At 41.0% G+C, this 26,973-nt stretch overlaps 2 gene segments (V, D, J or C); both read left to right on the plus strand.

Moving 5' to 3' along the window:
- The first annotated feature begins 12,715 nt into the window (after nt 1-12,715).
- Nucleotides 12,716-13,333, plus strand: LOC134482290 (T cell receptor alpha variable 22-like). The segment is given in 2 exon segments: nt 12,716-12,767; nt 12,948-13,333. Coding segments are annotated over 2 exon segments (438 nt in total).
- A 12,225-nt stretch (nt 13,334-25,558) lies between these two features.
- LOC103693851 (T cell receptor alpha variable 23/delta variable 6-like) lies at nt 25,559-26,133 on the plus strand. The segment is given in 2 exon segments: nt 25,559-25,610; nt 25,748-26,133. Coding segments are annotated over 2 exon segments (438 nt in total).
- Nucleotides 26,134-26,973: the final 840 nt, after the last annotated feature.

The raw sequence follows: 26,973 nt of genomic DNA on the forward strand, positions 1-26,973 counted from the left end.
GCTTACTGGCCTGCCCCATGCGGTATGCTCAGCCTGCTTTCTTATTACATCCAGGACCACATGACTGAGCTGGGCCCTCCCACACCAATCTTCAACCAAGCACATGGCCTAAAGACTCACTACAAATCAAATTGTGAAGGTATTTTCTCAAGAAAACTCGAAGACCAAATCATTTAACCAATTTATGAATGAATGACCTGAATAGATACTCAAAAATTCAATGCAAATAGCCAGTAAGTATTATAAAAGGTTTTCAATCACTTTAGCTCTCAGGGAAACACAAATGAAGGGTTCAGTCAAATGAATGTCACTTCAGCTAAGTCATTATTATAAAACTAACACAGACACCACTAAGGACGTAAGGAAAGAGAAGTCCTTATACATTGCAGAGGGGTTATAAACTGGTATGGTCACTGTACCAACCAGTGTGGAGGTTGCTCAAAAATTGAAACTAGAACGGCCATATGATCCAACCACGTGACTAACACATATATCCAATGGACCCTCAGACCATGAACCACAAAAATACCTGTACTTACACACTTCCCACCAACTAGGAGATGGGTACAACCCAAGTGACCTCCAATGGGATAATAAATAAGTTATGCATTAGCTTAGGCTGTACAAGCTGATCACTCGCCTTCCTTATGTAAAAGGTCAGTGTCCATATTTCTTGTTTTTTGGCGGTATGAATATTAAGGCAATAAACTGATACATTAATATATTTGTTGTATCATTTAGATGATAAATGATCTAAAAACTTCCACGTGGGATTAGAAAGTTCATGTTTCAGAGTTTCTTACTTTGAGTCGTAGGCCTAAGAAGAGCCCTCAGGGATGTCCGCATGGTTTTGAGTTTTATATTGTTTTTAAAACTAAAATGTATGGAAAGCCTTCTCTCTCCGAATTCCCTGTTATTACAATTTTATTTTACTTTTAAGCTTTATTATAAGAAAGTCTTGAAAATAAATAAAAATATCACACACCAAAATTAACTAGACTCCGAGTCTACACAACTTAATGAACCCTTTACCCACACTTAGGATTGGCCAATGCCAATCATTATGACTTTAATTTTCCAAGAGATGATAAGGTGGCCATAAAAAGTATTTTGGATTTAGAGGAAGTGAATAACTGAGTTTCACAGACTTGGGTGGCCAACGTATTTTTCATTGTACACTTCGGTGTCATCAAGATCCTACGGCCTTTAGCTGCAGCTTTTTTATATTGTGATTTCTTTTTCGGTTGCTTAACTCAGAGTCAGTTTATTTCCCAACAGTTTCCAGTGTTGGGATCCTTATCTTCCCTCCCTGACTTCCTCCAGTTTTCTTTTCTGGTCTCGCTGTTCACTGTGACCACACCATCCCCTCTGCTCTGTGTGAAGAGGCTTCTGTCTTTTGTGTGCTGCCTTTGTTACAAAATTGCCTCACTGAATGGACCTATTAAGGCTTACAATAACTATTCTGATTCTTCTAGGTTTCTTTGCATAATTTAATACACAACCCCTCACTAGAACTACAATCCTGGCAGTAGAAATGGAAGGTGATGCTCATGACTGCCGCCCTCTGCTGTTCAAGACTGGAATAGTCTATTGGTGACAGCACCTACACTATGACAGGCGTCATTCCTAGGACTCAGTGACACGTCAGAGAAATGGCAAAGAGACGTTCCCATGGCTAACTTAGTCCCTAATCAGTGTGACACCTGTTGAATTTAATTCTGAATTAGTGCAGCAAACTGGAAATTGTAAGTTTCAGGCCTGCTGTAATAGTTTTAATTTACTTGATTTACTTCTGTAATTCATCTTTAGGTTCAATAATTCTTTTTTTTTTTTTTGGTTCTTTTTTTTCCGGAGCTGGGGACCGAACCCAGGACCTTGTGCTTCCTAGGCAAGCACTCTACCACTGAGCTAAATCCCCAACCCCAGGTTCAATAATTCTTAATTGGGTCTTCTTGTAACTGTACATTTTTAATGTTTCCAAAGGAGAGGGGAAAAAAGAAATCAGTCAAATTCCACCTACAGTGCATTTTGATGATGTTTAGAACCTTAGCAATAAAATATGTTATAGTTTTCTGAACTGTGATATTTCTGATAAATGCCTTTAAAATATATCAAGATATTGTATTTTTCACACTAAAATTTTTGTGCACATTTTCTGTTCACAAAAAAATTTTAAAGTCACAAGTTTAACACTTTAGAGTCTAACATTTTAGAATTTATAGCTAAATTTAGAAAATATAACTTTTCCTTGATACATGAATGTTCCAGCTATTTTTCCTTTTGCTATAACAAACCATGGGCCGGAAGCAAGTGGTATATGAAAGCGCTTATTTCTGTTTAGAGGCTACAGGCCACCATTGAGGAAGTCAGGGCAGGAACTCCAGGCAGGCGTTAAAGCAGAACCAGGAAGATGTACTGCTTTTTGGCTGGCTTCTTGTGTTTGCTCAGCTCGCTCTCTCATACAAGCTAAGACCATGTACCTTCCCAGGAGTGGAATTGTCCACAATGAGCTAGGAAGTTCCAGATTAATCACCAATCAAGAAAGTACCTCAAAAAACATGCCCACAGGCTAATCTTAAGGAAGCAAACACTTAATTGGGGTTCTCTCATCCCAGGTGACTCTAGTTTGTGTCAAGTTGATAAAACACTAACCCATAGAATTGACCCTTTTTCAATTTGACACACAAAGGCAACACAATTAAAACATGGCCTTTCTTTTCTTATTTCTAAGATCTCTTGCTAATATGATATAAACCACGGTATAACTTTAAAAGCCCTACATTTGTTGTTCGGTCTCTAAAATACTCAGACTCTCTTGCAGAATCAAAAATGATGGACCAGGGCACAGTTACAGTCATATCAAAGAAAATCCCAACATTCCCCAGTGCAAATCAAATAATGGAGCTAAGTATCTGGCCTCTGGAGTTCACTCATGGTCTTCCCGGTTCCAAAGAGACTGGCAGTTCAATTTCTCTGACTCTCCAAGCCACTGCAAGCTGTGCTTGTTTCATATGCTTATATGAACAAGCTCTTCTTCATACCAACTGCATTTCCTGGTGCTCCCCACAGAAGTCATGACATCTTTACTATGCTAGGAACTCCACTACAACTGAAGCTTCCCATTTACTAAGACCCTCTTACAGCATCTTCAAGGACTCTAACTCTACCTCAAATCACCAAGCCTCAAATTCTCTATATGACCTCTTCAATCACTATGTATTTTTCTGAAAGACATTTATACATTATTGATGAAATTTGGCTGCCATCTTGAGATGCAGTTTGGGTCCCCTCTGAACCACATCTGTGTGTAAACCTTGAGGAAATACTTTCTAAATTTCACTCTAATTATTCTTTCCTCTTCTTAATCATAGGTGATTTTTAATATTCACTTATCCAGCATTAATTATCTTAGTAAAGCAGAAATTTCACTTCAGAGCTGATTCTTCAGTCCTACCTGACCAGAAGCCATAGATTCTTATCTCAAAATACCACACAGACATTCCAAGTAGAGTCCATGGGGGAGTCTTAAGCTTCCCTCAGAACTTTTCAAACAGGGATCATCACTAACATTCTTTTCTTCCATATTCCCACATCTCATTAAGCATGGTCAGAAGCTCCAAATTCTCTACCGTTCATATACAAAATAGTTCAAGACATAAAAATTCACATGGTCAGGTCCATCAGAATTGGTACCAATTTCTGTTCTAGTTACTGTCCCTGTTAACTGAGATGAAACCAACTTAGAAAAGAAAGGGTCTATTTCAGCTTACAGGCTGTAGTCCATCATTAAACAAAGTCTAGGTATGGAATCCAGGCAGAAATTAAAGAAGCGCCATGGGAAAATGATGTTTATTGGCTGGTTCCCCATGGCGTGCTCAGCTCGCTATTCTACACAGCCCAGGATCACAAGTGAGTCAGTCCCCACGCCTCAAGGGGGCAATTTTTGAGTTGAGGTTTCCCTTTCCCAAGTAACTCTAATTCATGTCGGGTGAGAGCCAGACAGTGAGAAGCACATCAGAATTTTAACTTATTTTGAAATTTGTTCTCTACAGGACACTGTTCTCTAATTAGGAAATGAGTTTTCTGTAGATTAAAGGAAAGATACAAAAACTTACTTTCCCTACTGAAGTGGTAATTTCTGGTTTCTTTGGAGACTCGATTGTGTCATGTGATGCTTTTCTGGAAACTGTCTTATGAGAGGAGGTTTTGCTGAGACAAGTGTGTTTTTCTGGATGCCGTCTTGTGAGAAGGCATATGATGTTTTCCTGGAGCAGATGCTTGAGAGTGTGAAGGATGTTTAGGAAGAGTATAAATATAACCCCACAGACAGTGAGAGGATGCTCTCACATTAGTTTACCTTGTAATGCTTCACTGGTCGTTACTGAAAATGCTCTAGCATTGCTATGCCTTACATCACTTTGCTGGTCTCCAAAGATTTTTGATTGTCATGACTTCATAGAGAGAGATTTGCCAAAAAATGTCTCCTAGTATTCCTGCTGTTTCTGAAGACTTGTGCTGATTTGATGGAGCCTTGTGGTTTCTTCTGGATATGGCTGCTGCTACCGTTCATGTTTGGGTGCTTGCTGACTGGACTGCAGCTACGGCTTGGATGGCAGCTACTGATTCATGTTTGATGTTTTGGACAGGACTGCTCATATTCTGACAATGAACATTACAATCTCCCCAAAGAACTACTTCTAAACAGCTGCATATCTCCTTATCTGATTAACAATCTTTCTCCCCTACCTTCGGTCAATGGGTTAGAAGGAAGGTTAAAGCATTTAAGAATCCTTATAGAGACCCGGTGAGAGAGAGACCCAACCGCCTGGGCAGGTGGGCACTCCTGAGGCTGCAGAGCGGAAGAGACCACCAACACTGCTCACCCCTGCCCACATCCCTGGCCCAAGAGGAAACTGTATAAGGCCTCTGGGCTCCCGTGGGGGAGGGCCCAGGAGCGGCAGGACCTCTGCGCCTGAGACACCGCCTGAACCTGAAAGAAACAGACCGGATAAACAGTTCTCTGCACCCAAATCCCGTGGGAGGGAGAGCTAAACCTTCAGAGAGGCAGACAAGCCTGGGAAACCAGAAGAGACTGCTCCCTGCACACACATCTCGGACACCAGAGGAAAAAGCCAAAGACCATCTGGAACCCTGGTGCACTGAAGCTCCCGGAAGGGGCGGCACAGGTCTTCCTGGTTGCTGCCGCTGCAGAGAGCCCCTGGGCAGCACCCCACGAGCGAACCTGAGCCTCGGGACCACAGGTAAGACCAAATTTTCTGCTGCAAGAAAGCTGCCTGGTGAACTCAAGACACAGGCCCACAGGAACAGCTGAAGACCTGTAGAGAGGAAAAACTACACGCCCTAAAGCAGAACACACTGTCCCCATAACTGACTGAAAGAGAGGAAAACAGGTCTACAGCACTCCTGACACACAGGCTTATAGGTCAGTCTAGCCACTGTCAGAAATACCAGAACAAAGTAACACTAGAGATAATCTGATGGCGAGAGGCAAGCGCAGGAACCCAAGCAACAGAAACCAAGACTGCATGCCATCATTGGAGCCCAATTCTCCCACCAAAACAAACATGGAATATCCAAACACACCAGAAAAGCAAGACCTAGTTTCAAAATCATATTTGATCATGATGCTGGAGGACTTCAAGAAAGACATGAACACACTTAGGGAAACACAGGAAATCATTAATAAACAAGTAGAAGCCTACAGAGAGGAATGGCAAAAATCCCTGAAAGAATTCCAGGAAAACACAATCAAACAGTTGAAGGAATTAAAAATGGAAATAGAAGCAATCAAGAAAGAACACATGGAAACAACCCTGGATATAGAAAACCAAAAGAAGAGACAAGGAGCTGTAGATACAAGCTTCACCAACAGAATACAAGAGATGGAAGAGAGAATCTCAGGAGCAGAAGATTCCATAGAAATCATTGACTCAACTGTCAAAGATAATGTAAAGCGGAAAAAGCTACTGGTCCAAAACATACAGGAAATCCAGGGCTCAATGAGAAGATCAAACCTAAGGATAATAGGTATAGAAGAGAGTGAAGACTCCCAGCTCAAAGGACCAGTAAATATCTTCAACAAAATCATAGAAGAAAACTTCCCTAACCTAAAAAAAGAGATACCCATAGGCATACAAGAAGCCTACAGAACTCCAAATAGATTGGACCAGAAAAGAAACACCTCCTGTCACATAATTGTCAAAACACCAAACGCACAAAATAAAGAAAGAATATTAAAAGCAGTAAGGGAAAAAGGTCAAGTAACATATAAAGGGAGACCTATCAGAATCACACCAGACTTCTCGCCAGAAACTATGAAGGCCAGAAGATCCTGGACTGATGTCATACAGACCCTAAGAGAACACAAATGCCAGCCCAGGTTACTGTATCCAGCAAAACTCTCAATTAACATTGATGGAGAAACCAAGATATTCCATGACAAAACCAAATTTACACAATATCTTTCTACAAATCCAGCACTACAAAGGATAATAAATGGTAAAGCCCAACATAAGGAGGCAAGCTATACCCTAGAAGAAGCAAGAAACTAATCGTCTTGGCAACAAAACAAAGAGAATGAAAGCACACAAACATAACCTCACATCCAAATATGAATATAAAGGGAAACAATAATCACTATTCCTTAATATCTCTCAATATCAATGGCCTCAACTCCCCAATAAAAAGACATAGATTAACAAACTGGATACGCAACGAGGACCCTGCATTCTGCTGCCTACAGGAAACACACCTCAGAGACAAAGACAGACACTACCTCAGAGTGAAAGGCTGGAAAACAACTTTCCAAGCAAATGGTCAGAAGAAGCAAGCTGGAGTAGCCATTCTAATATCAAATAAAATCAATTTCCAACTAAAAGTCATCAAAAAAGATAAGGAAGGACACTTCATATTCATCAAAGGAAAAATCCACCAAGATGAACTCTCAATCCTAAATATCTATGCCCCAAATACAAGGGCACCTACATACGTAAAAGAAACCTTACTAAAGCTCAAAACACACATTGCACCTCACACAATAATAGTGGGAGATTTTAACACCCCACTCTCATCAATGGACAGATCATGGAAACAGAAATTAAACAGTGATGTCGACAGACTAAGAGAAGTCATGAGCCAAATGGACTTAACGGATATTTATAGAACATTCTATCCTAAAGCAAAAGGATATACCTTCTTCTCAGCTCCTCATGGTACTTTCTCCAAAATTGACCATATAATTGGTCAAAAAACGGGCCTCAACAGGTACAAAAAGATAGAAATAATCCCATGCGTGCTATCGGACCACCACGGCCTAAAGCTGGTCTTCAATAACAATAAGGGAAGAATGCCCACATATACGTGGAAATTGAACAATGCTCTACTCAATGATAACCTGGTCAAGGAAGAAATAAAGAAAGAAATTAAAGACTTTTTAGAATTTAATGAAAATGAAGATACAACATACTCAAACTTATGGGACACAATGAAAGCTGTGCTAAGAGGAAAACTCATAGCGCTGAGTGCCTGCAGAAAGAAACAGGAAAGAGCATATGTCAGCAGCTTGACAGCACACCTAAAAGCTCTAGAACAAAAAGAAGCAAATACACCCAGGAGGAGTAGAAGGCAGGAAATAATCAAACTCAGAGCTGAAATCAACCAAGTAGAAACAAAAAGGACCATAGAAAGAATCAACAGGACCAAAAGTTGGTTCTTTGAGAAAATCAACAAGATAGATAAACCCTTAGCCAGACTAACGAGAGGACACAGAGAGTGCGTCCAAATTAACAAAATCAGAAATAAAAAGGGAGACATAACTACAGATTCAGAGGAAATTCAAAAAATCATCAGATCTTACTATAAAAACCTATATTCAACAAAATTTGAAAATCTTCAGGAAATGGACAATTTCCTAGACAGATACCAGGTATCAAAGTTAAATCAGGAACAGATAAACCAGTTAAACAACCCCATAACTCCTAAGGAAATAGAAGCAGTCATTAAAGGTCTCCCAACCAAAAAGAGCCCAGGTCCAGATGGGTTTAGTGCAGAATTCTATCAAACCTTCATAGAAGACCTCATACCAATATTATCCAAACTATTCCACAAAATTGAAACAGATGGAGCCCTACCGAATTCCTTCTACGAAGCTACAATTACTCTTATACCTAAACCACACAAAGACACAACAAAGAAAGAGAACTTCAGACCAATTTCCCTTATGAATATCGACGCAAAAATACTCAATAAAATTCTGGCAAACCGAATCCAAGAGCACATCAAAACAATCATCCACCATGATCAAGTAGGCTTCATCCCAGGCATGCAGGGATGGTTTAATATACGGAAAACCATCAACGTGATCCATTATATAAACAAACTGAAAGAACAGAACCACATGATCATTTCATTAGATGCTGAGAAAGCATTTGACAAAATTCAACACCCCTTCATGATAAAAGTCCTGGAAAGAATAGGAATTCAAGGCCCATACCTAAACATAGTAAAAGCCATATACAGCAAACCAGTTGCTAACATTAAACTAAATGGAGAGAAACTTGAAGCAATCCCACTAAAATCAGGGACTAGACAAGGCTGCCCACTCTCTCCCTACTTATTCAATATAGTTCTTGAAGTTCTAGCCAGAGCAATCAGACAACAAAAGGAGATCAAAGGGATACAGATCGGAAAAGAAGAGGTCAAAATATCACTATTTGCAGATGACATGATAGTATATTTAAGTGATCCCAAAAGTTCCCCCAGAGAACTACTAAAGCTGATAAACAACTTCAGCAAAGTGGCTGGGTATAAAATTAACTCAAATAAATCAGTTGCCTTCCTCTATACAAAAGAGAAACAAGCCGAGAAAGAAATTAGGGAAACGACACCCTTCATAATAGACCCAAATAATATAAAGTACCTCGGTGTGACTTTAACCAAGCAAGTAAAAGATCTGTACAATAAGAACTTCAAGACACTGAGGAAAGAAATTGAAGAAGACCTCAGAAGATGGAAAGATCTCCCATGCTCATGGATTGGCAGGATTAATATAGTAAAAATGGCCATTTTACCAAAAGCAATCTACAGATTCAATGCAATCCCCATCAAAATACCAATCCAATTCTTCAAAGAGTTAGACAGAACAATTTGCAAATTCATCTGGAATAACAAAAAACCCAGGATAGCTAAAGCTATCCTCAACAATAAAAGGACTTCAGGGGGAATCACTATCCCTGAACTCAAGCAGTATTACAGAGCAATAGTGATAAAAACTGCATGGTATTGGTACAGAGACAGACAGATAGACCAATGGAATAGAATTGAAGACCCAGAAATGAACCCACACACCTATGGTCACTTGATTTTTGACAAAGGAGCCAAAACCATCCAATGGAAAAAAGATAGCATTTTCAGCAAATGGTGCTGGTTCAACTGGAGGGCAACATGTAGAAGAATGCAGATCGATCCATGCTTATCACCCTGTACAAAGCTTAAGTCCAAGTGGATCAAGGACCTCCACATCAAACCAGATACACTCAAACTAATAGAAGAAAAACTAGGGAAGCATCTGGAACACATGGGCACTGGAAAAAATTTCCTGAACAAAACACCAATGGCTTATGCTCTAATATCAAGAATCGACAAATGGGATCTCATAAAACTGCAAAGCTTCTGTAAGGCAAAGGACACTGTGGTTAGGACAAAACGGCAACCAACAGATTGGGAAAAGATCTTTACCAATCCTACAACAGATAGAGGCCTTATATCCAAAATATACAAAGAACTCAAGAAGTTAGACCGCAGGGAAACAAATAACCCTATTAAAAAATGGGGTTCAGAGCTAAACAAAGAATTCACAGCTGAGGAATGCCGAATGGCTGAGAAACACCTAAAGAAATGTTCAACATCTTTAGTCATAAGGGAAATGCAAATCAAAACCACCCTGAGATTTCACCTCACACCAGTGCGATTGGCTAAGATCAAAAACTCAGGTGACAGCAGATGCTGGCGAGGATGTGGAGAAAGAGGAACACTCCTCCATTGTTGGTGGGATTGCAGACTGGTAAAACCATTCTGGAAATCAGTCTGGAGGTTCCTCAGAAAATTGGACATTGAACTGCCTGAGGATCCAGCTATACCTCTCTTGGGCATATACCCAAAAGATGCCTCAACATATAAAAGAGACACGTGCTCCACTATGTTCATCGCAGCCTTATTTATAATAGCCAGAAAATGGAAAGAACACAGATGCCCTTCAACAGAGGAATGGATACAGAAAATGTGGTACATCTACACAATGGAATATTACTCAGCTATCAAAAACAACGAGTTTATGAAATTCGTAGGCAAATGGTTGGAACTGGAAAATATCATCCTGAGTGAGGTAACCCAATCACAGAAAGACATACATGGTATGCACTCATTGATAAGTGGCTATTAGCCCAAATGCTTGAATTACCCTAGATCCCTAGAACAAACGAAACTCAAGACGGATGATCAAAATGTGAATGCTTCACTCCTTCTTTAAATGAGGAAAAAGAATACCCTTGGCTGGGAAGGGAGAGGCAAAGATTAAAACAGAGACTGAAGGAACACCCATTCAGAGCCTGCCCCACAGGTGGCCCATACACATACAGCCACCCAATTGGACAAGATGGATGAAGCAAAGAAGTGCAGATCGACAGGAGCCGGATGTAGATCGCTCCTGAGAGACACAGCCAGAATACAGCAAATACAGAGGCAAATGCCAGCAGCAAACCACTGAACTGAGAATAGGTCCCCTATTGAAGGAATCAGAGAAAGAACTGGAAGAGCTTGAAGGGGCTTGAGACCCCATATGTACAACAATGTCAAGCAACCAGAGCTTCCAGGGACTAAGCCACTACCTAAAGACTATACATGGACTGACCCTGGACTCTGACCTCATAGGTAGCAATGAATATCCTAGTAAGAGCACCAGTGGAAGGGGAAGCCCTGGGTCCTGCTAAGACTGAACCCCCAGTGAACTAGTCTATGGGGGGAGGGCGGCAATGGTGGGAGGGTTGGGAGGGGAACACCCATAAGGAAGGGGAGGGGGGAGGGGGATGTTTGCCCGGAAACCGGGAAAGGGAATAACACTCGAAATGTATATAAGAAATACTCAAGTTAATAAAAAAAAAAAAAGAATCCTTATAAAGTAGGTTATGATAAATCTATGTCTGTACTCTACTGCAATGGCCATAGTCCTGACTAGGCATATTTTAGTCAGAGGATTTGTAGCAATGGAAGAAAAATCTCAGATACAAGAGGAAGATCATCGCCAAGAATTGCTCTTCTTGCCAGTCCCTTCAATCTCCCTGTAGTGAAGGAACCAATATCTCCTCAAGCTCAGAGCAACCTCTGTGCTCTTCTCTGGGCACTGGTGGTGTCCTGGTTATATTTGTTTTCTAGAGAATCCCTGACAGGAGTCAGCTGCTTTCTGCTCCTCTTGGTGACCTTGCTGGGCATCCTGAAGCTTGGACAGCTCTGTGACTGTCACTCATCTTAGTCCATCTTCAGAGAAAGAACACTGTGTGGCTTCACTCTGAACAGAGACCCTGCTGTGGCTCTGAAGCTACAGGAGCTTCAGCACTGAAGCTACAGGAGGGTGCGGAGCCCAGGGGCGCCCCAGCATGATGGCTGCACCTGTGCATGTGCAGCAGCTGCTCTGGAGCTGAGGGGCAGCTGCTCATCCCTAGTCCCTCAGGGTCCTTCCCTGCATGTGTGACACCCTCACCTGGGTTTCCACTGCCTCCTGAAGCTCACACCAGGAAGTCAACTTGTATCAGGCATGGGGGTTTTCAGACTGAGTGCAGGAAAGATAAAAAACTCTCCTGATCATTAGACTGAGGCAGCTGCATGCTTCTCTGCACTGAGTCATGAGTGCAGGCTGGACACAAACCACCTGAGAATTGATCAATAAGACATTCGGGCACTTTCAGGGATTTTGTCATGTTCTGAAAAACTTTAAAATGCGTACTTCCGTTGTTACAAGTGGGAAGTACACTGCTCTGTGCAATCACCAAGTGCAACAGCACACCAGCACTTCTTGCTCCTTTTCCTCTGGAGCTTACAGACAGGCTTGTTTTCTCTTCCCACTTCCTCCTCACAGGCCCTTTAACACTATTTACCACAAACTTGGGTTGTAAAAGGAGTGACCAAATACACCTGCCTTATCTATTCCAAGAAAAGGAGATCATTAAATCTATATTACATAATAATTATTATCTTGTTACTCTATGTGATTGGAGAATCTCCTTTAAATCAATTTATAGGGCAAGGAAAACATTTTAGTCAGAGCATGCACCCATATTCTGGATATAATATTCAGTTGTTCTTTTGTACACCACTTCTCAGGCTCTTGTTGATACAGTCCAGACACTTTATTCTTAGGGTAAACTGGTCCCCTCCTCCTCAGAGTTTCCTCGATTGTCTTAGGTCCCGATATCATCAAAGAACCATCTCCCCTCACCTCCTCCACCGAGACTCTCAGCCAGGTCTGGTTTGGGAGGAGCTTCAGGCTCTCAAGGCTGGGAGGGAACTCAGCAGGGTGTGGCCTTGCAGGGCTCCTGGGTGGATCTGACTGGTTGCAGGAGGAGGGGACACTTCAACAGCCACCCTGACACCACAGCCCAGGGGTTGGTTACTTGCTTCTGTCTCCAGCAGCCACACAAGCACCATGAAGAGGCTGCTGCGCTCTCTGCTGGGGCTTCTGTGCACCCAGGTTTGCTGTGAGTCTGGCTGTCAGCATTCAGGGCTCCTGAGAGGATCTGACTCAGCACATGGAGGGGTGGGGGTGCAGCTTAGGAGTCCTCCAGAGCTCCCACCTTCTCAGAGGACATGGGTGTGCTCAGGGCTCTGTGGACACTGCAATGACAGCCATCTGTGTCTCTTTCTCTGTTTCTAATCAGGGGTGAAGGGGCAGCAAGTGCAGCAGAGTCCTGTGTCCTTGGTTATGCAGGAAGGAGAGAACGCAGAGTTGCAGTGCAACTTTTCCACCTCAGCAACCAGGCTGCAGTGGTTTTACCAACGTCCTCCGGGAAGCCTTGTCAGCCTCTTTTACAATCCTTCTGGAACAAAGAAGAGTGGAAGACTGACATCCACGACAGTCACAACGGAACGACGAAGCTCTTTGCACATCTCCTCCTCCCAGACCACAGACTCAGGCACTTATTTCTGTGCTATGGATGCACAGTGCTCCCCACACACCTGCAGCCTGTACACAAACCTCAGCGGAGTGGTTATATCTCTTCTTAGTCACAAGACATCAGGAAGACACCACAGAATATGTATCTAGTTTAATGCCTCTTTCCCGTGTTTGTAGAGTTTCACCCTCATCTAAACTTTGAACCGCATAGGTTCAAAACTTTGCCCTTTAGCTTCATTTCTCCATATAAACTTCCTCCTGAAGTAGAAATTTTCAACTTAGAACTAACAGAAGCTGATGGGATTACTGAATCAATGTAAACATTTTAGCCACAGTGTGCTGAACTTGTAAAGAGTAAGGAGCAAAAGGAGAAACAGGCAAAGGCTGACATCCATGGAAAACTGCTGTGGACAGTGATGTAGCTTAGATGTGCCTCAAACACATTCAGTCCTGAGCAGAGTGGGTCATGGCAAGGATGGACACGTGCGTTTGGCCTATTGATGCACTGGGAAAGCATCCCCCAAACGCGTCTATACTGTTAAACAGATGTGAGTAAGATTCACACTGTATTTTTTCCTTACCTAAGTTCTGTGCATATCCTTGGAGTTTCTCTGGACCAGGAATTTGCCCTATTCTGAAGAATGGCCCCTGCATGTTTAAGAACATGTTCTTGGCTGAATGGATATTTATGAGTGTTGGGGTCCAGTAATTTCTCACAATCCCCATCAACACCAACCTCAGTCAGACAGGAATAGTTCATTGAGCACATGCCAGAGTCACAGCCCTGATTAAGGAATTGAACCATAACACCAGGTGCAGGTCCTTCAGGGCTTTTAGAGCCTGAGATCTACAAACACCTGTGCCAAGTTTTTCCACCAATCAGGATATAGGGAGATTTCCTTAGGGACAGCTCATTGTTGTACACTGCTCCGATTGGTTGGGGTATTCAACTGTGGCATGGAACTTGCCTTTTCTAACATCCATGTCTTCACTTGTCTACCAGGATGGGACTTGTCTAACACTCATGTTTCTTTTTGCCAAGTAGTATGTTAGTCCCAAGGAGGGCTTGGAAACTTAAACTACTCAATCCCTACTCAAAATACAAATCTCATTTTAAATAGTTTCTTCTATCTCTTATGTTAGGGGTCCATGCCCCTGGTAGGTTATAAAAGCTAATACCATAAAAGCTTACACACAGGTGCAGGAAGAGCTGCTGGGTGGTTAGTTCAGGTCCAAGTTTACAGTGAGTAACTATACGAACAGTTCTACTGATTCTATCATGATGGTTCCCAAGAGATTAGAATATAACAGAATAAGTAATCACCTTGGGCATTAGAAAGTTTCCTAGTAACAGCAGAGAAATTTTCCCTATAATGACAGCCTAGCCAGGTAACTGTTTCCTAGGCCTTAACATTTTACTTAGGCCTTAACATTCCATTAGTCCTGTACTGGCTAGTTTGTGTGTCAACTTGACACAAGCTGGAGTTATCACAGAAAAAGAGCCTCAGGTGTGGAAATGCCTTCATGAGACCCAGCTGTAAGGCATTTTCTCAACTAGTGGTCAAGGTGGGAGGACCCAGCCCATTGTGGGTAGTGCCATCCCTGGGCTGGTGGTCTTGGGTTCTATAAGAGAGCAAACTGAGTGAGCCAGGGGAAGCAAGCCAGTAAGAAATATCCCTCCATGGCCTCTGCATCAGCTCCTGCTTCCTGACCTGCTTGAGTTCCAATCCTCACTTCCTTTGGTGATGAACAGCAATGTGGAAGTGTAAACTGAATAAATCCTTTCCTCCCCAACTTGCTTCTCAGTTATGTTTGTGCAGGAATAGGAACCCTGACTAAGAAAGGCCTTAATACTTTACCTAGACCTTAACAGAGAGATAGTGTTGCTACCGTCTATTTTCTTTTTGTTATTTTTTCACTGTTCCTATTTATTACTAACAGTTAAGTACTGGAGTTTCTGACTGTTCTTGTTAAATGATCTGTTTCTACTGAAGCTCAGTCAGTTTTTGCTTTATGTATTTGGAAAATTGTTATTAAGTATAATGTAAGTGTTTTATCTTCCTAATGAATACCATTTATTTTACTTAAGATCCAACTGAGGAAATCACTCTGGCACGAATTTATGTTCCTGGTTTTGAAATTGATTATTTGGCTGCCTTCCTGTGACCCTTTCCATATACTGCCTTTTTGTAGGGATATCTATCCCATTCTGTTAGCCTCACTATCCCCGACCAATAACCCTTAAGCTTCATCCCTATTTGAGTAGCCTAGACTTCTCTTAACTGAGCGCTACCCAGCCCTGCCAACCCCTTCCTCCTAACTGTACACCCTTAACTTCTACTTCAGGGAGTCACCAGATTTAAAACACTATCCTACCCATCACTGCAAGGCAATGATTACCCCTCCCTAGTCAGAAACACTAGACCAGCAACTCCACACAATCCCACTACTTGCTAGGTACACATAGTGTCTAACACACCTGCCTTCCTTCATATCTTTTGGCATACCCCCATCAGGTAAGGGCAGCCAATTCCTTCAAATAAACACATCCAGGCCCACTGAATATATTTGCCCCCATCCTCAACCAGGGAGACTAGATTCACCCCAAACTCAACTCTGTCTATCTACACTAATGCTACCCACTCTCATTGTTTATACCCTTTCTCTAGCTAGACACTGGAGTCACCCTACCAACTGTACTCATCACTGAAATGAAAGAAATGTCCTCTCTGGGGAGGAACACTAGACCCACCCTTTCACTCATCTGAGGACTGTGTGCCCCACATCTTTCAATCCTCTTTCTTCACCCCTTTTTTTTGCAGGGAATCCCAACTCACTAATATTCATTACCTGAGGAATCAGCCATTCTACCAATGCCAATTTTTTGTGGTAAAGGCCAGAGTACATATTCTGAACTCCAGAAGTTTCACTGTGAAATTCCTTTAACCCTACAGAAGTTCTGCTCCTATGTTAAGAAGTCTCACTTAGCTTGAGCTGAGTTGGGACTACTTCTGAAACCCTCTTTGAACATTAACACTGGTTTTCTCCACAGACTGAAACCTAAACCCCATACAGCTATTTGGAATAATCGTAGACACAGCTTCAAACACCAATTTCATAGAATAAAGATAATATTTCTATACCAAAACTAAGTAGCAATGACCTAACTCCAGATGTCTAAGTACCATTGCAAATACAATTAGACTCTACCAAAAATTAGTGCTACCATAAGTAACATACCCCAAGAAAAGTGACTTAGATGATGCACAGACATGTTTTCAAAATAGCAATAACCAACATGATCAAAGAACTCAAGAGAACATGGATAAATGCTGGAATGAAGGCTCAAAAACATAAACAATTTGATGGAATATTGAATCGACACATGATATAAAATATAAAAATTTAATAAGTAAATGCTTTGAAAAAACACAAATGAAACTGTAATATATATATATATATATATATATATATATATATATATATATATATATTACACACAGAGGTAAGCTTCACAAATAAGTGGATCAATTAGAAGAAAGAATGTCAAGTCTTGAAGACAGAGGAATTGAATTACTCAGAAAAAGAAATGTCAAGAAGAAGAAGAAAGAGGAGGATGAGGAGGAGGAAGAGGAAGAGGAAGAAGAAAAGGAGCATAGTCTCCTGTCCACTCAGAGGGTGAAACAAAATGAGACAAATGGGTTCCACATGGCACTGAATCTGGCAGGAATCCCAGGAGTGTTATAGCACTCGGAAGAGAAGTGAGGAGGTCTGGGCACCTTGTAGAGAACAGATAGCTGGGATCACGGGTCTCACATCAGCTACCATGGCAGCATCAACATCAACAGTAGAGGTGGCAGCAGCAGCAGCAGCAGCAGCAGCAGCAGCAGCAGCAGCAGCAGCAGCAGCAGAATCTTGAGCCTGGCCTGCAGCAAGGTAGGTTCAAGGCCCAGCAATGAATGTTTTAGGAGAGAGAATTCTTCCCCAATATGTGACTGATTGCCCATGGTCCTCTCAGTGAGGTGTTGTGGTTATATGTTCCAGAGCAGGTACTGAAATTGATAGGAAGTGACTTGACTCCTGCTGATCTCAAGTCTCGGAGATTCCTGGGGTCTGAGCTCACTCAATCTTACCAGTTGAGTGAGCCCACTTGCCCTTCAGAGGAGGAGGAAGGGAAGGATGAGGATATGAGAAGAAATAGACCCACACAGAAATTCTGGACCAATAAAAACATATAAATAATGGGTATAGAAGGAAAAGTGATTCAGATCAAATGCACAAAATATATTTTCAACAATATAGTAGATAAAAAGTTTTTCAGTCTAAGGAGAGAGGTGCCTTTCAAGATCCAAGAGGCATACAAAGCACCAAATAGAACTACGATAACCCTTGTATTTTATGACCACCAACTCATTAAATTTATAGAACAAAGAAAATATACTGAAAGAAACAAGAGAGAAAGATCAAGCCACATGCAAAGGTAAACCTATCAGAATAACAGTATATTTTCCAGTGGAGATCATGAAATCCAGAAAACATTGGTCAGATGCTCTACAAGTTATGAAAGCCCACAGATGCAAGTCAAGACTATACCCAGCAGAAGTATCAGTCAGAGTGGAAGGAAAAGGGAAGACACTCTACAATAGTCTTGAATAATATATAACCATTAAGCCAGCTCAAAAGAAGATGCTGGAGGTAGTTCTTAAGCTTGAAGAGAAGATTAAACAGTTTCATCACATTGAATCAAAATATGTCTAACAGAAAGCCACAAAGGCAAAACTTACAGGAGTTAATACAAATTTTCAATAATTTTTAACATTTATGATATCAACTCCCTAATGATACAAGAGATACAAACTAACAGATTAGATCAGAAAGCACGGTACAACATTTTTGCTGTTTCTAAGGAATACACCCCAGTACAGGTGGACACCATCTTAGGAAAGAAACATACCTCAGGACAGGTGGACACCATCTTAGAGAAAAAGAGGGAAAAATAGTTTAAGCAAATGGAACCATGAACAAGGATGTGTAGCTACTCTAATATCTGACAAAACAATCAGAAGACACACCCATGGGTAGCTCTCAAGTTGAACCAGTCACTGGATGTCCTTTCCTTCAGTCTCTGCTCTAGTTTTGTCCCTGTTTTTTTGTTTTTTGTTTTTTTTTTCTTTTAGTCAGGAATAATTCTGGGTCAAAAACATTTCTTAAAGTGTTTTTCTTTTTTTATGTAAATCTTTTTTTTATTAACTTGAGTATTTTTTTTTATTAACCTGAGTATTTCTTATATACATTTCGAGTGTTATTCCCTTTCCCGGTTTCCGGGCAAACATCCCCCTCCCCCCTCCCCTTCATTATGGGTGTTCCCCTCCCGATCCTCCCCCCATTGCTGCCCTCCCCCCAACAATCCAGTTCACTGGGGGTTCAGTCTTAGCAGGACCCAGGGCTTCCCCTTCCACTGGTGCTCTTACTAGGATATTCATTGCTACCTATGAGGTCAGAGTCCAGGGTCAGTCCATGTATAGTCTTTAGGTAGTGGCTTAGTCCCTGGAAGCTCTGGTTGCTTGACATTGTTGTACATATGGGGTCTCGAGCCCCTTCAAGCTCTTCCAGTTCTTTCTCTGATTCCTTCAATGGGGGTCCTATTCTCAGTTCAGTGGTTTGCTGCTGGCATTCGCCTCTGTATTTGCTGTATTCTGACTGTGTCTCTCAGGAGCGATCTACATCCAGCTCCTGTCTGCCTGCACTTCTTTGCTTCATCCATCTTGTCTAATTGGATGGCTGTATATGTATGGGCCAGATGTGGGGCAGGCTCTGAATGGGTATTCCTTCTGTGTCTGTTTTAATCTTTGCCTCTCAATTCCCTGCCAAGGGTATTCTTGTTCCCCTTTTAAAGAAGGAGTGAAGCATTCACATTTTGATCATCCGTCTTGAGTTTCATGTGTTCTAGGCATCTAGGGTAATTCAAGCATTTGGGCTAATAGCCACTTATCGATGAGTGCATACCATGTGTGTTTTTCTGTGATTGGGTTACCTCACTCAGGATGATATTTTCCAGTTCCAACCATTTGCTTACGAATTTCATAAAGTCATTGTTTTTGATAGCTGAGTAATATTCCATTGTGTAGATGTACCACATTTTCTGTATCCATTCCTCTGTTGAAGGGCATCTGGGTTCTTTCCAGCTTCTGGCTATTATAAATAAGGCTGCGATGAACATAGTGGAGCACGTGTCTTTGTTATATGTTGGGGAATCTTTTGGGTATATGCCCAAGAGAGGTATAGCTGGATCCTCAGGCAGTTCAATGTCCAATTTTCTGAGGAACCTCCAGACTGATTTCCAGAATGGTTTTAACAGTCTGCAATCCCACCAACAATGGAGGAGTGTTCCTCTTTCTGGGCATCCTTGCCAGCATCTGCTGTCACCTGAGTTTTTGATCTTAGCCATTCTCACTGTTGTGTGGTGAAATCTCAGGGTTGTTTTGATTTGCATTTCCCTTATGACTAAAGAAGTTGAACATTTCTTTAGGTATTTCTCAGCCATTCAGCATTCCTCAGCTGTGAATTCTTTGTTTAGCTCTGAACCCCATTGTTTAATAGGGTTATTTGTCTCCCTGTGGTCTAACTTCTTGAGTTCTTTGTATATTTTGGATATAAGGCCTCTATCTGTTGTAGGATTGGTAAAGATCTTTTCCCAATCTGTTGGTTGCCGTTTTGTCCTAACCACAGTGTCCTTTGCCTTACAGAAGCTTTGCAGTTTTATGAGATCCCATTTGTCGATTCTTGATCTTAGAGCATAAGCCATTGGTGTTTTGTTCAGGAAATTTTTTCCAGTGCCCATGTGTTCCAGATGCTTCCCTAGTTTTTCTTCTATTAGTTTGAGTGTATCTGGTTTGATGTGGAGGTCCTTGATCCACTTGGACCTAAGCTTTGTACAGGGTGATAAGCATGGATCGATCTGCATTCTTCTACATGTTGACCTCCAGTTGAACCAGAACCATTTGCTGAAAATGCTATGCTTTTTCCATTTGATGGTTTTGGCTCCTTTGTCAAAAATCAAGTGCCCATAGGTGTTTGGGTTCATTTCTGGGTCTTCAATTCTGTTCCATTGGTCTATCTGTCTGTCTCTGAACCAATAACAAGCAGTTTTTATCACTATTGCTCTGTAATACTGCTTGAGTTCAGGGATAGTGATTCCCCCCTGAAGTCCTTTTATTGGTGAGGATAGTTTTAGCTATCCTGGGTTTTTTTGTTATTCCAGATGAATTTGCAAATTGTTCTGTCTAACTCTTTGAAGAATTGGATTGGTATTTTGATAGGGATTGCATTGAATCTGTAGATCGCTTTTGGTAAAATGGCCATTTTTACTATATAATCCTGCCAATCCATGAGCATGGGAGATCTTTCCATCTTCTGAGGTCTTCTTCAATTTCTGTCTTCAGAGTCTTGAAGTTCTTATTGTACAGATCTTTTACTTGCTTGGTTAAAGTCACACCGAGGTACTTTATATTATTTGGGTCTATTATGAAGGGTGTTGTTTCCCTAATTTCTTTCTCGGCTTGTTTCTCTTTTGTGTAGAGGAAGGCTACGGATTTATTTGAGTTAATGTTATACCCAGCCACTTTGCTAAAGTTGTTTATCACCTGTAGTAGTTCTCTGGTTGAACTTTTGGGATCACTTAAATATACTATCATATCATCTGCAAATAGTGATATTTTGACTTCTTCTTTTCCGATCTGTATCCCCTTGACCTCCTTTTGTTGTCTGATTGCTCTGGCTAGAACTTCAAGAACTCTATTGAATAAGTAGGGAGAGAGTGGGCAGCCTTGTCTAGTCCCTGATTTTAGTGGGATTGCTTCAAGTTTCTCTCCATTTAGTTTAATGTTAGCAACTGGTTTGCTGTATATGGCTTTTACTATGTTTAGGTATGGGCCCTGAATTCCTATTCTTTCCAGGACTTTTATCATGAAGGGGTGTTTTAATTTTGTCAAATGCTTTCTCAGCATCTAATGAAATGATCATGTGGTTTTGATCTTTCAGTTTGTTTATATAATGGATCACGTTGATGGTTTTCCGTATATTAAACCATCCCTGCATGCCTGGGATGAAGCCTACTTAATCATGGTGGATGATTGTTTTGATGTGCTCTTGGATTCGGTTTGCCAGAATTTTATTGAGTATTTTTGCGCAGATATTCATAAGGGAAATTGGTCTGAAGTTCTTTCTTTGTTGGGTCTTTGTGTGGTTTAGGTATAAGAGTAATTGTGGCTTCATAGAAGGAATTCGGTAGTGCTCCATCTGTTTCAATTTTGTGGAATAGTTTGGATAATATTGGTATGAGGTCTTCTATGAAGGTCTGATAGAAATCTGCACTAATTAAAGTGTTTTCCTTAAGACATAAAGCAGGATGTGTAGGTCCAGGGGTCTTATAAGAGTTGGTAAAGTGGGGAGAATATGACCAAAATACATTCTATGAAACTTTCAAGTAACAAAAATAACAGAAGCTGATGCCTTATCTCTAGCAACTTTATGGCCACCATATGTCTGATCTAACAGTAGTGTAGTGACCACGGCTCCTTCACAGTTGTCATACAGCACGTAAACTTTCTAACTTATTTGAACTTGTACAGAGAGGATTGTGAATGTCCCTAAAATGCTCAAGGTCAAAGCTTATGCTCCAGGTTGTAAATATTCAGATTCTAAGATTTGACTTCACAGTTTATCGGGGTCTTGACCTGAAAGAGACTTAGTAGAGATCTTTTGTTCGTTCTCTCTGAGACTTTCTTATCCCATTGTATTTATTATTCCTTTGATATCTATTACAATTGTCGCTTGATGGCCGTGAGCGCCCTCAGCTCATGTTTATCTTGAAATGACTTTGTTTCTCCACCAGTGCTAAAAGTTAATTTTCAGAGAATAGAAATCTTGTTTAACATTTATCTGCTTTCAGTGCTTCAATTATATTAATTTCTGCTTTGAAGGAGACTCTAGTATTATTCTGGAATTTCTGTCTTTGTATAGAGTGATATTCCCCCTTACAACTTTTTACATTTTCTGTTTGCTTTGTATTTTTGACATCTTGACTAAAATATTATCTAGACTGGTTCTTCTCTGTTCATGGATACTCAGGGTTCTAAGGACCTTTGGTTTCAAATATTTGCTTCTTTCTCTACATTTGGGAATATTTCTGTCATAATATTTTGAATAGTCTCTCTATGATATTAGTGTTTTTTATCAGGTCCTTTTCCCCCCATGAGTTTGGGAGTTTAGTCTCTAGAGAATTTCCCAGAAGTCTTAGTCATGCTCATTCTTTTTTTCTTTTAACTTCCTAAGTAATGTTTGAATGTAGTATTCATCACCTTCCCCCGATCCATAATATTAATCTCAGCAATAACCATTCAGTAATAGCTCCTTTATTTATTCATTCTGTTTGGTTAAGTATTTTAATAAAGCTTTCCACTGTGTGTTTTCATTCATTACTTTTTATTTCCAGCAATTTTTCTTTTAAGGGTCTTAAATTCCTTAAATTCCTTGCCCTATTCTAGTTCAGTTTTGCTGACTTTTTTCTCTTTACTGCTTCCTCCCCAGGTTCTGAATTCAGAAGGAGTCTAATCAGAAATGCAGTGCCTGAGGGCCCACTGTGTGTTCTGAGAAACCTCACGCACAGCAGGTATGGCACAGACATCACATTGCAAAGGATCGTTCTTCCCAGGCATGTCCAGTCATCTTAAGCAAATTCTCCAGATCCCTCTGCGGCTCGCCTCAGTGTAGGAGAGAAAGTGTGACAGCTGCTCTCAACAGAACAAAATCTCTTTCCATGGGAAGGAATATTGGTGCCAAAGGAAAAGTTAGTGAGATAATGGTCTCTGCGTAGAAACTCTAGGAAGCTCTGGAAACTGTTGAGTGAAGAGCTCTGTATTTGGCCACAGAGGGGCAGTGCTCTATCAGAGGAGATGAAGTGTGTTTCCTCTAAGTACTTATCAATGAATCAGTGAGAATATGTACTCAGGGTGCATTTGCATATTTATTTGCATATATACGCAATTTTAAAGGGTCCATGAATTTGTGGAAGGGAACAGAGGTAGGGTTATGAAAGAGATTGAGGGGAAGAGAGGAAAGAGGTAAATTATATAAAGACATTTTAAATTTTAAAAACTGCATGCAAATAAATTATCTCCTAACTTGTTTAAATAGAATTAGAGAGAAACAAATACACACACCTATCTGGCCATCTAACTATATTGTGCTTGTTTATCCCAAACTCATAGGGTTGACAAAAGTACTTTAGAAGCGAACACTATTAGATTCATGCTATCCTTTGAGGCCAGTGCCACATCAACTTCTCTATTGTACATTTATAATGCTGACACCCATACCTTGCCCATTCTTCTGCCATACTAACATGACCCACACATAGATCTATGTTACATATCCTTTCCACATGAAATCGACTCATGGTTTGAAGCCATTTCAAACTGTTCTTCAATCAGAATCTTTTCTGACTGGATCAGGAAGCAGGGTCCACACCCTTTCCTTCATGGACTTTGTCTAGACACACAGGTGTCTTAGGGAGCCTCAGTTTTCTGTTCTCTGTAGAAGATTGGAACTGGGCATGTCATGAAAGACACCCAAGCACTGCCCATGCAGTGGGCAGCTGGGCACTCAGCATATGCATAGCAGGTCTGCCTCATCTTCAACCTAACTTGCTTCTGTCTTCAGATCACCTTAACTTTTTTCTTTTCTAGTTTTCACACATAAAAACAAATTATGATCTATTTCTTTATGTGTTAATGCTACTTAACATCGTATCTTCCAGCTCTATTTTCCTACAAATGACAGGATTTTGTTCCTTCACGTGGCTGAGGACACTCTCTCTTCTCATGTGCAGTATCTTGTTCATCTGGTGACAGGTGGTACCAGGCTGGTTCTGCATCGTGGCTATCATGGCCTTGCTGTGGTAAAATGCATATGTATTATCTCTCTAGCATTGAGAAATATCTACAAGTAGAATATCTCAATCATTGGTAATTTCCTTTTTTGTAATCTTTATTACTGTTTAAAAATTTTATTAAACTTTTAATAAAACTTATTTTGATCATAATTCAGCTCCCCTGCTTCTCTCCACAACCCTACCTACCTGAATTTATGATCTTTCTTCTTATCTCTCTTTCTACTAAAAATATAAACATCAGAATAAACAAACAAAAACTAATAATAGAAAATATAAAAACAAAACAAAATGAGTCAGAAAGCCCACACCAAAACAAAAACACAAATCAAAACAAAACCTCAATCATAGATCCAATTTTGTAAGGCACTGGACCGACTATGGAACAAGGTTGATAGACCTGATAATACTTCACTGGGGCAAACTGAAATTAATTGAAAATATTGCATCTGTCTATCCCAGGATCATAGGACTGACAAATAAGACTTTAGAATTAAATGTTACCAGATTCAAGACCAGGGCCACATCAAGTCCTCTAATGTACATTTGCAAAGCTGTCACCCATACCTTGTCTGTTATTCTGCCACACTGATATGACCTGAGCCTAGAATTGTTATATATCCTTCCCACTGGGAAATCTACTCACGATTTGAAGAGAGTTAAAACATCTCCTCAGTCAGGATCTTCTCTGACTGAATTGGGAGCATTGTCCACACTCGTTCTTTCATTGTCTTGTCTAGACACACAACTATTAATTGCAAAGAGCATCTTCGTTAATGGCGACATCCCGAATTCACTTCCCTTTCCTGGTGCTTGGATTTTCCTATTCTGACCCTTTGCATGTTTCCTGCAAGCTACTACAATCTCTGTAAATTCACATGTGCTTCAGTCCTGTTGTGTCTAGAATATACTGTTCCTTGGAGTTGTTCACAACCTCTGGCTCTTATGGTCTTTCTTCGTCTTGTAAATAGATTCATGAACTTTGATGGGAGTACATTGATGAGAGCGTCCCATTTAGAGCTGAGTGTTCCAAAGTCTCACACTCTATGTACATTGTCCAGTGGGGCTTTGTGTTAATTCCCATCTGCTCTAAGAAGACTTCTTTGATGATGTTTGAGCCAAGCACTGATCTATGGATGTATCAATGTCTATACTGCTTTACTTGGCAGCCATAATGGCACACATTGTTACCACCCTGTGCAATGTCCTTATAAAGAAGGCATTTGTGATCCTCATGACTCAATTTTCATCAAAACTAAATTCGAGCAGAAAAGGAAGTGCTTCCTTTGTCAGAAATAGCCTTAGACTAGTGTGTTGTGAAGGGTGGAGCCTGCTGAAAGAACTGAGGTACCTGTGAAGTTGGAGACAGTTCTCTGTGGGGAGATAAAAGGCCACCTGAGTTCCGCACAAGCTTCAGTCTAGGACGAATGGACAAGATCCTGACAGCATCATTCTTACTCCTAGGCCTTCACCTGGCTGGTGAGTCATGGAGGAGAAACCCAAGGATATGGGATTAATGTGGAGGCACAAGAGAATTGGGGCACCAGGAAGTCATGCTATCATAAGCAGGAAGTAATTCCTGGGAAGCTAACAACAGTTGTCATTTCTCTACACAGGGGTGAGTGGCCAGCAGGAGAGACGTGAGCAGCAGCAGGTCAAACAAATTCCCCAATCTCTGACAGTCTGGGAAGGAGGAACGACAGTTCTGAACTGTAGTTATGAGTACAGTGCTTTTGACTACTTCCAATGGTATCAGCAGTTCCCTGGGGAAGGCCCTGTACTCCTGATAGCCATACGATCAGTGTCCAATAAAAAGAAAGATGGACGATTCACAGTCTTCTTCAGGAAAAGTAAGAAACAGTTCTCCTTGCACATTGAAGACTCTCAGCCTGGAGACTCAGCCACCTACTTCTGTGTGGCAAGTACACAGTGCTCTCCACACACCTGCAGCCCAGACCCAAACCTGCAGCTGAGGCTCCAGCAAAGCCCTGCTGTGGGCTGAGCCTGGCAGAGATGCACAGGAGTTGTCATTTGCAGGAGCAGGTGAAGGGGTCACTCAGTGAGTGTAAGGATTAGACCATTGGTCCAGAGACAGGCCAAGCTAGAGTCATGGCTTGCTTTCTCCCATCTCCCTCAAGAATAGCTGGCATCTTCCATCTATTCCCTTAGCTAGTTTAGATGAGTGGTTGTATAAATAGTTCTCTGTGTGATTGGTTTGTGGCAACTATAAATTACAGAGGCTCTGTCTCCCTGCACTCTTGTCAACAATGTTCTAAATGTGTGGTGTTACAGTGCAGTGTCAAGAGGCAATGACTTTGGCTCTTGGGATAGGAATAACATAGAGTTTTCTTTTACCTTAATTTCCTGTGATTACCAGAGAAGCGGTGATTCACATGACCACTTCCTCTTATTTTGCCTCATCTACCTCCAACAAATTCAAGTACGCAAAGCAGGAGGTATTCACAGGGATGCAGTCATGTCTACAACAGACAGAAGACATCAGTGGGGAAGGAAGAGTTCAATTTCCTCACTTAATGAAAATGCATAACCTTCACTAAAGAAATAATTTCACATGTATATTTCATAGATGAACAAATATAAAATGGGTGTAAAATTTCTACGTATAAAATCAGCTCCCAACTTTATGGCCATCTGCAATGCACAGAATTGAAAAAGGACCTCTTATCGCATAACAGTTTGCAAGGTTTACTCATTCGGTGCTATAGAAATGCCAACCAGATTTCTAATGGAAAAACTTCCACTGTCTTACAAGTTTAAATATTTTCTTGTCACAGAGTTGATGTGACAAGGTGGAAGCCAAGTGAGGAGGAATGTGAGCCTA

This window comes from Rattus norvegicus, chromosome 15, assembly GCF_036323735.1.
Source record: "Rattus norvegicus strain BN/NHsdMcwi chromosome 15, GRCr8, whole genome shotgun sequence".
Classification (NCBI taxonomy): Eukaryota; Metazoa; Chordata; class Mammalia; order Rodentia; family Muridae; genus Rattus; species Rattus norvegicus.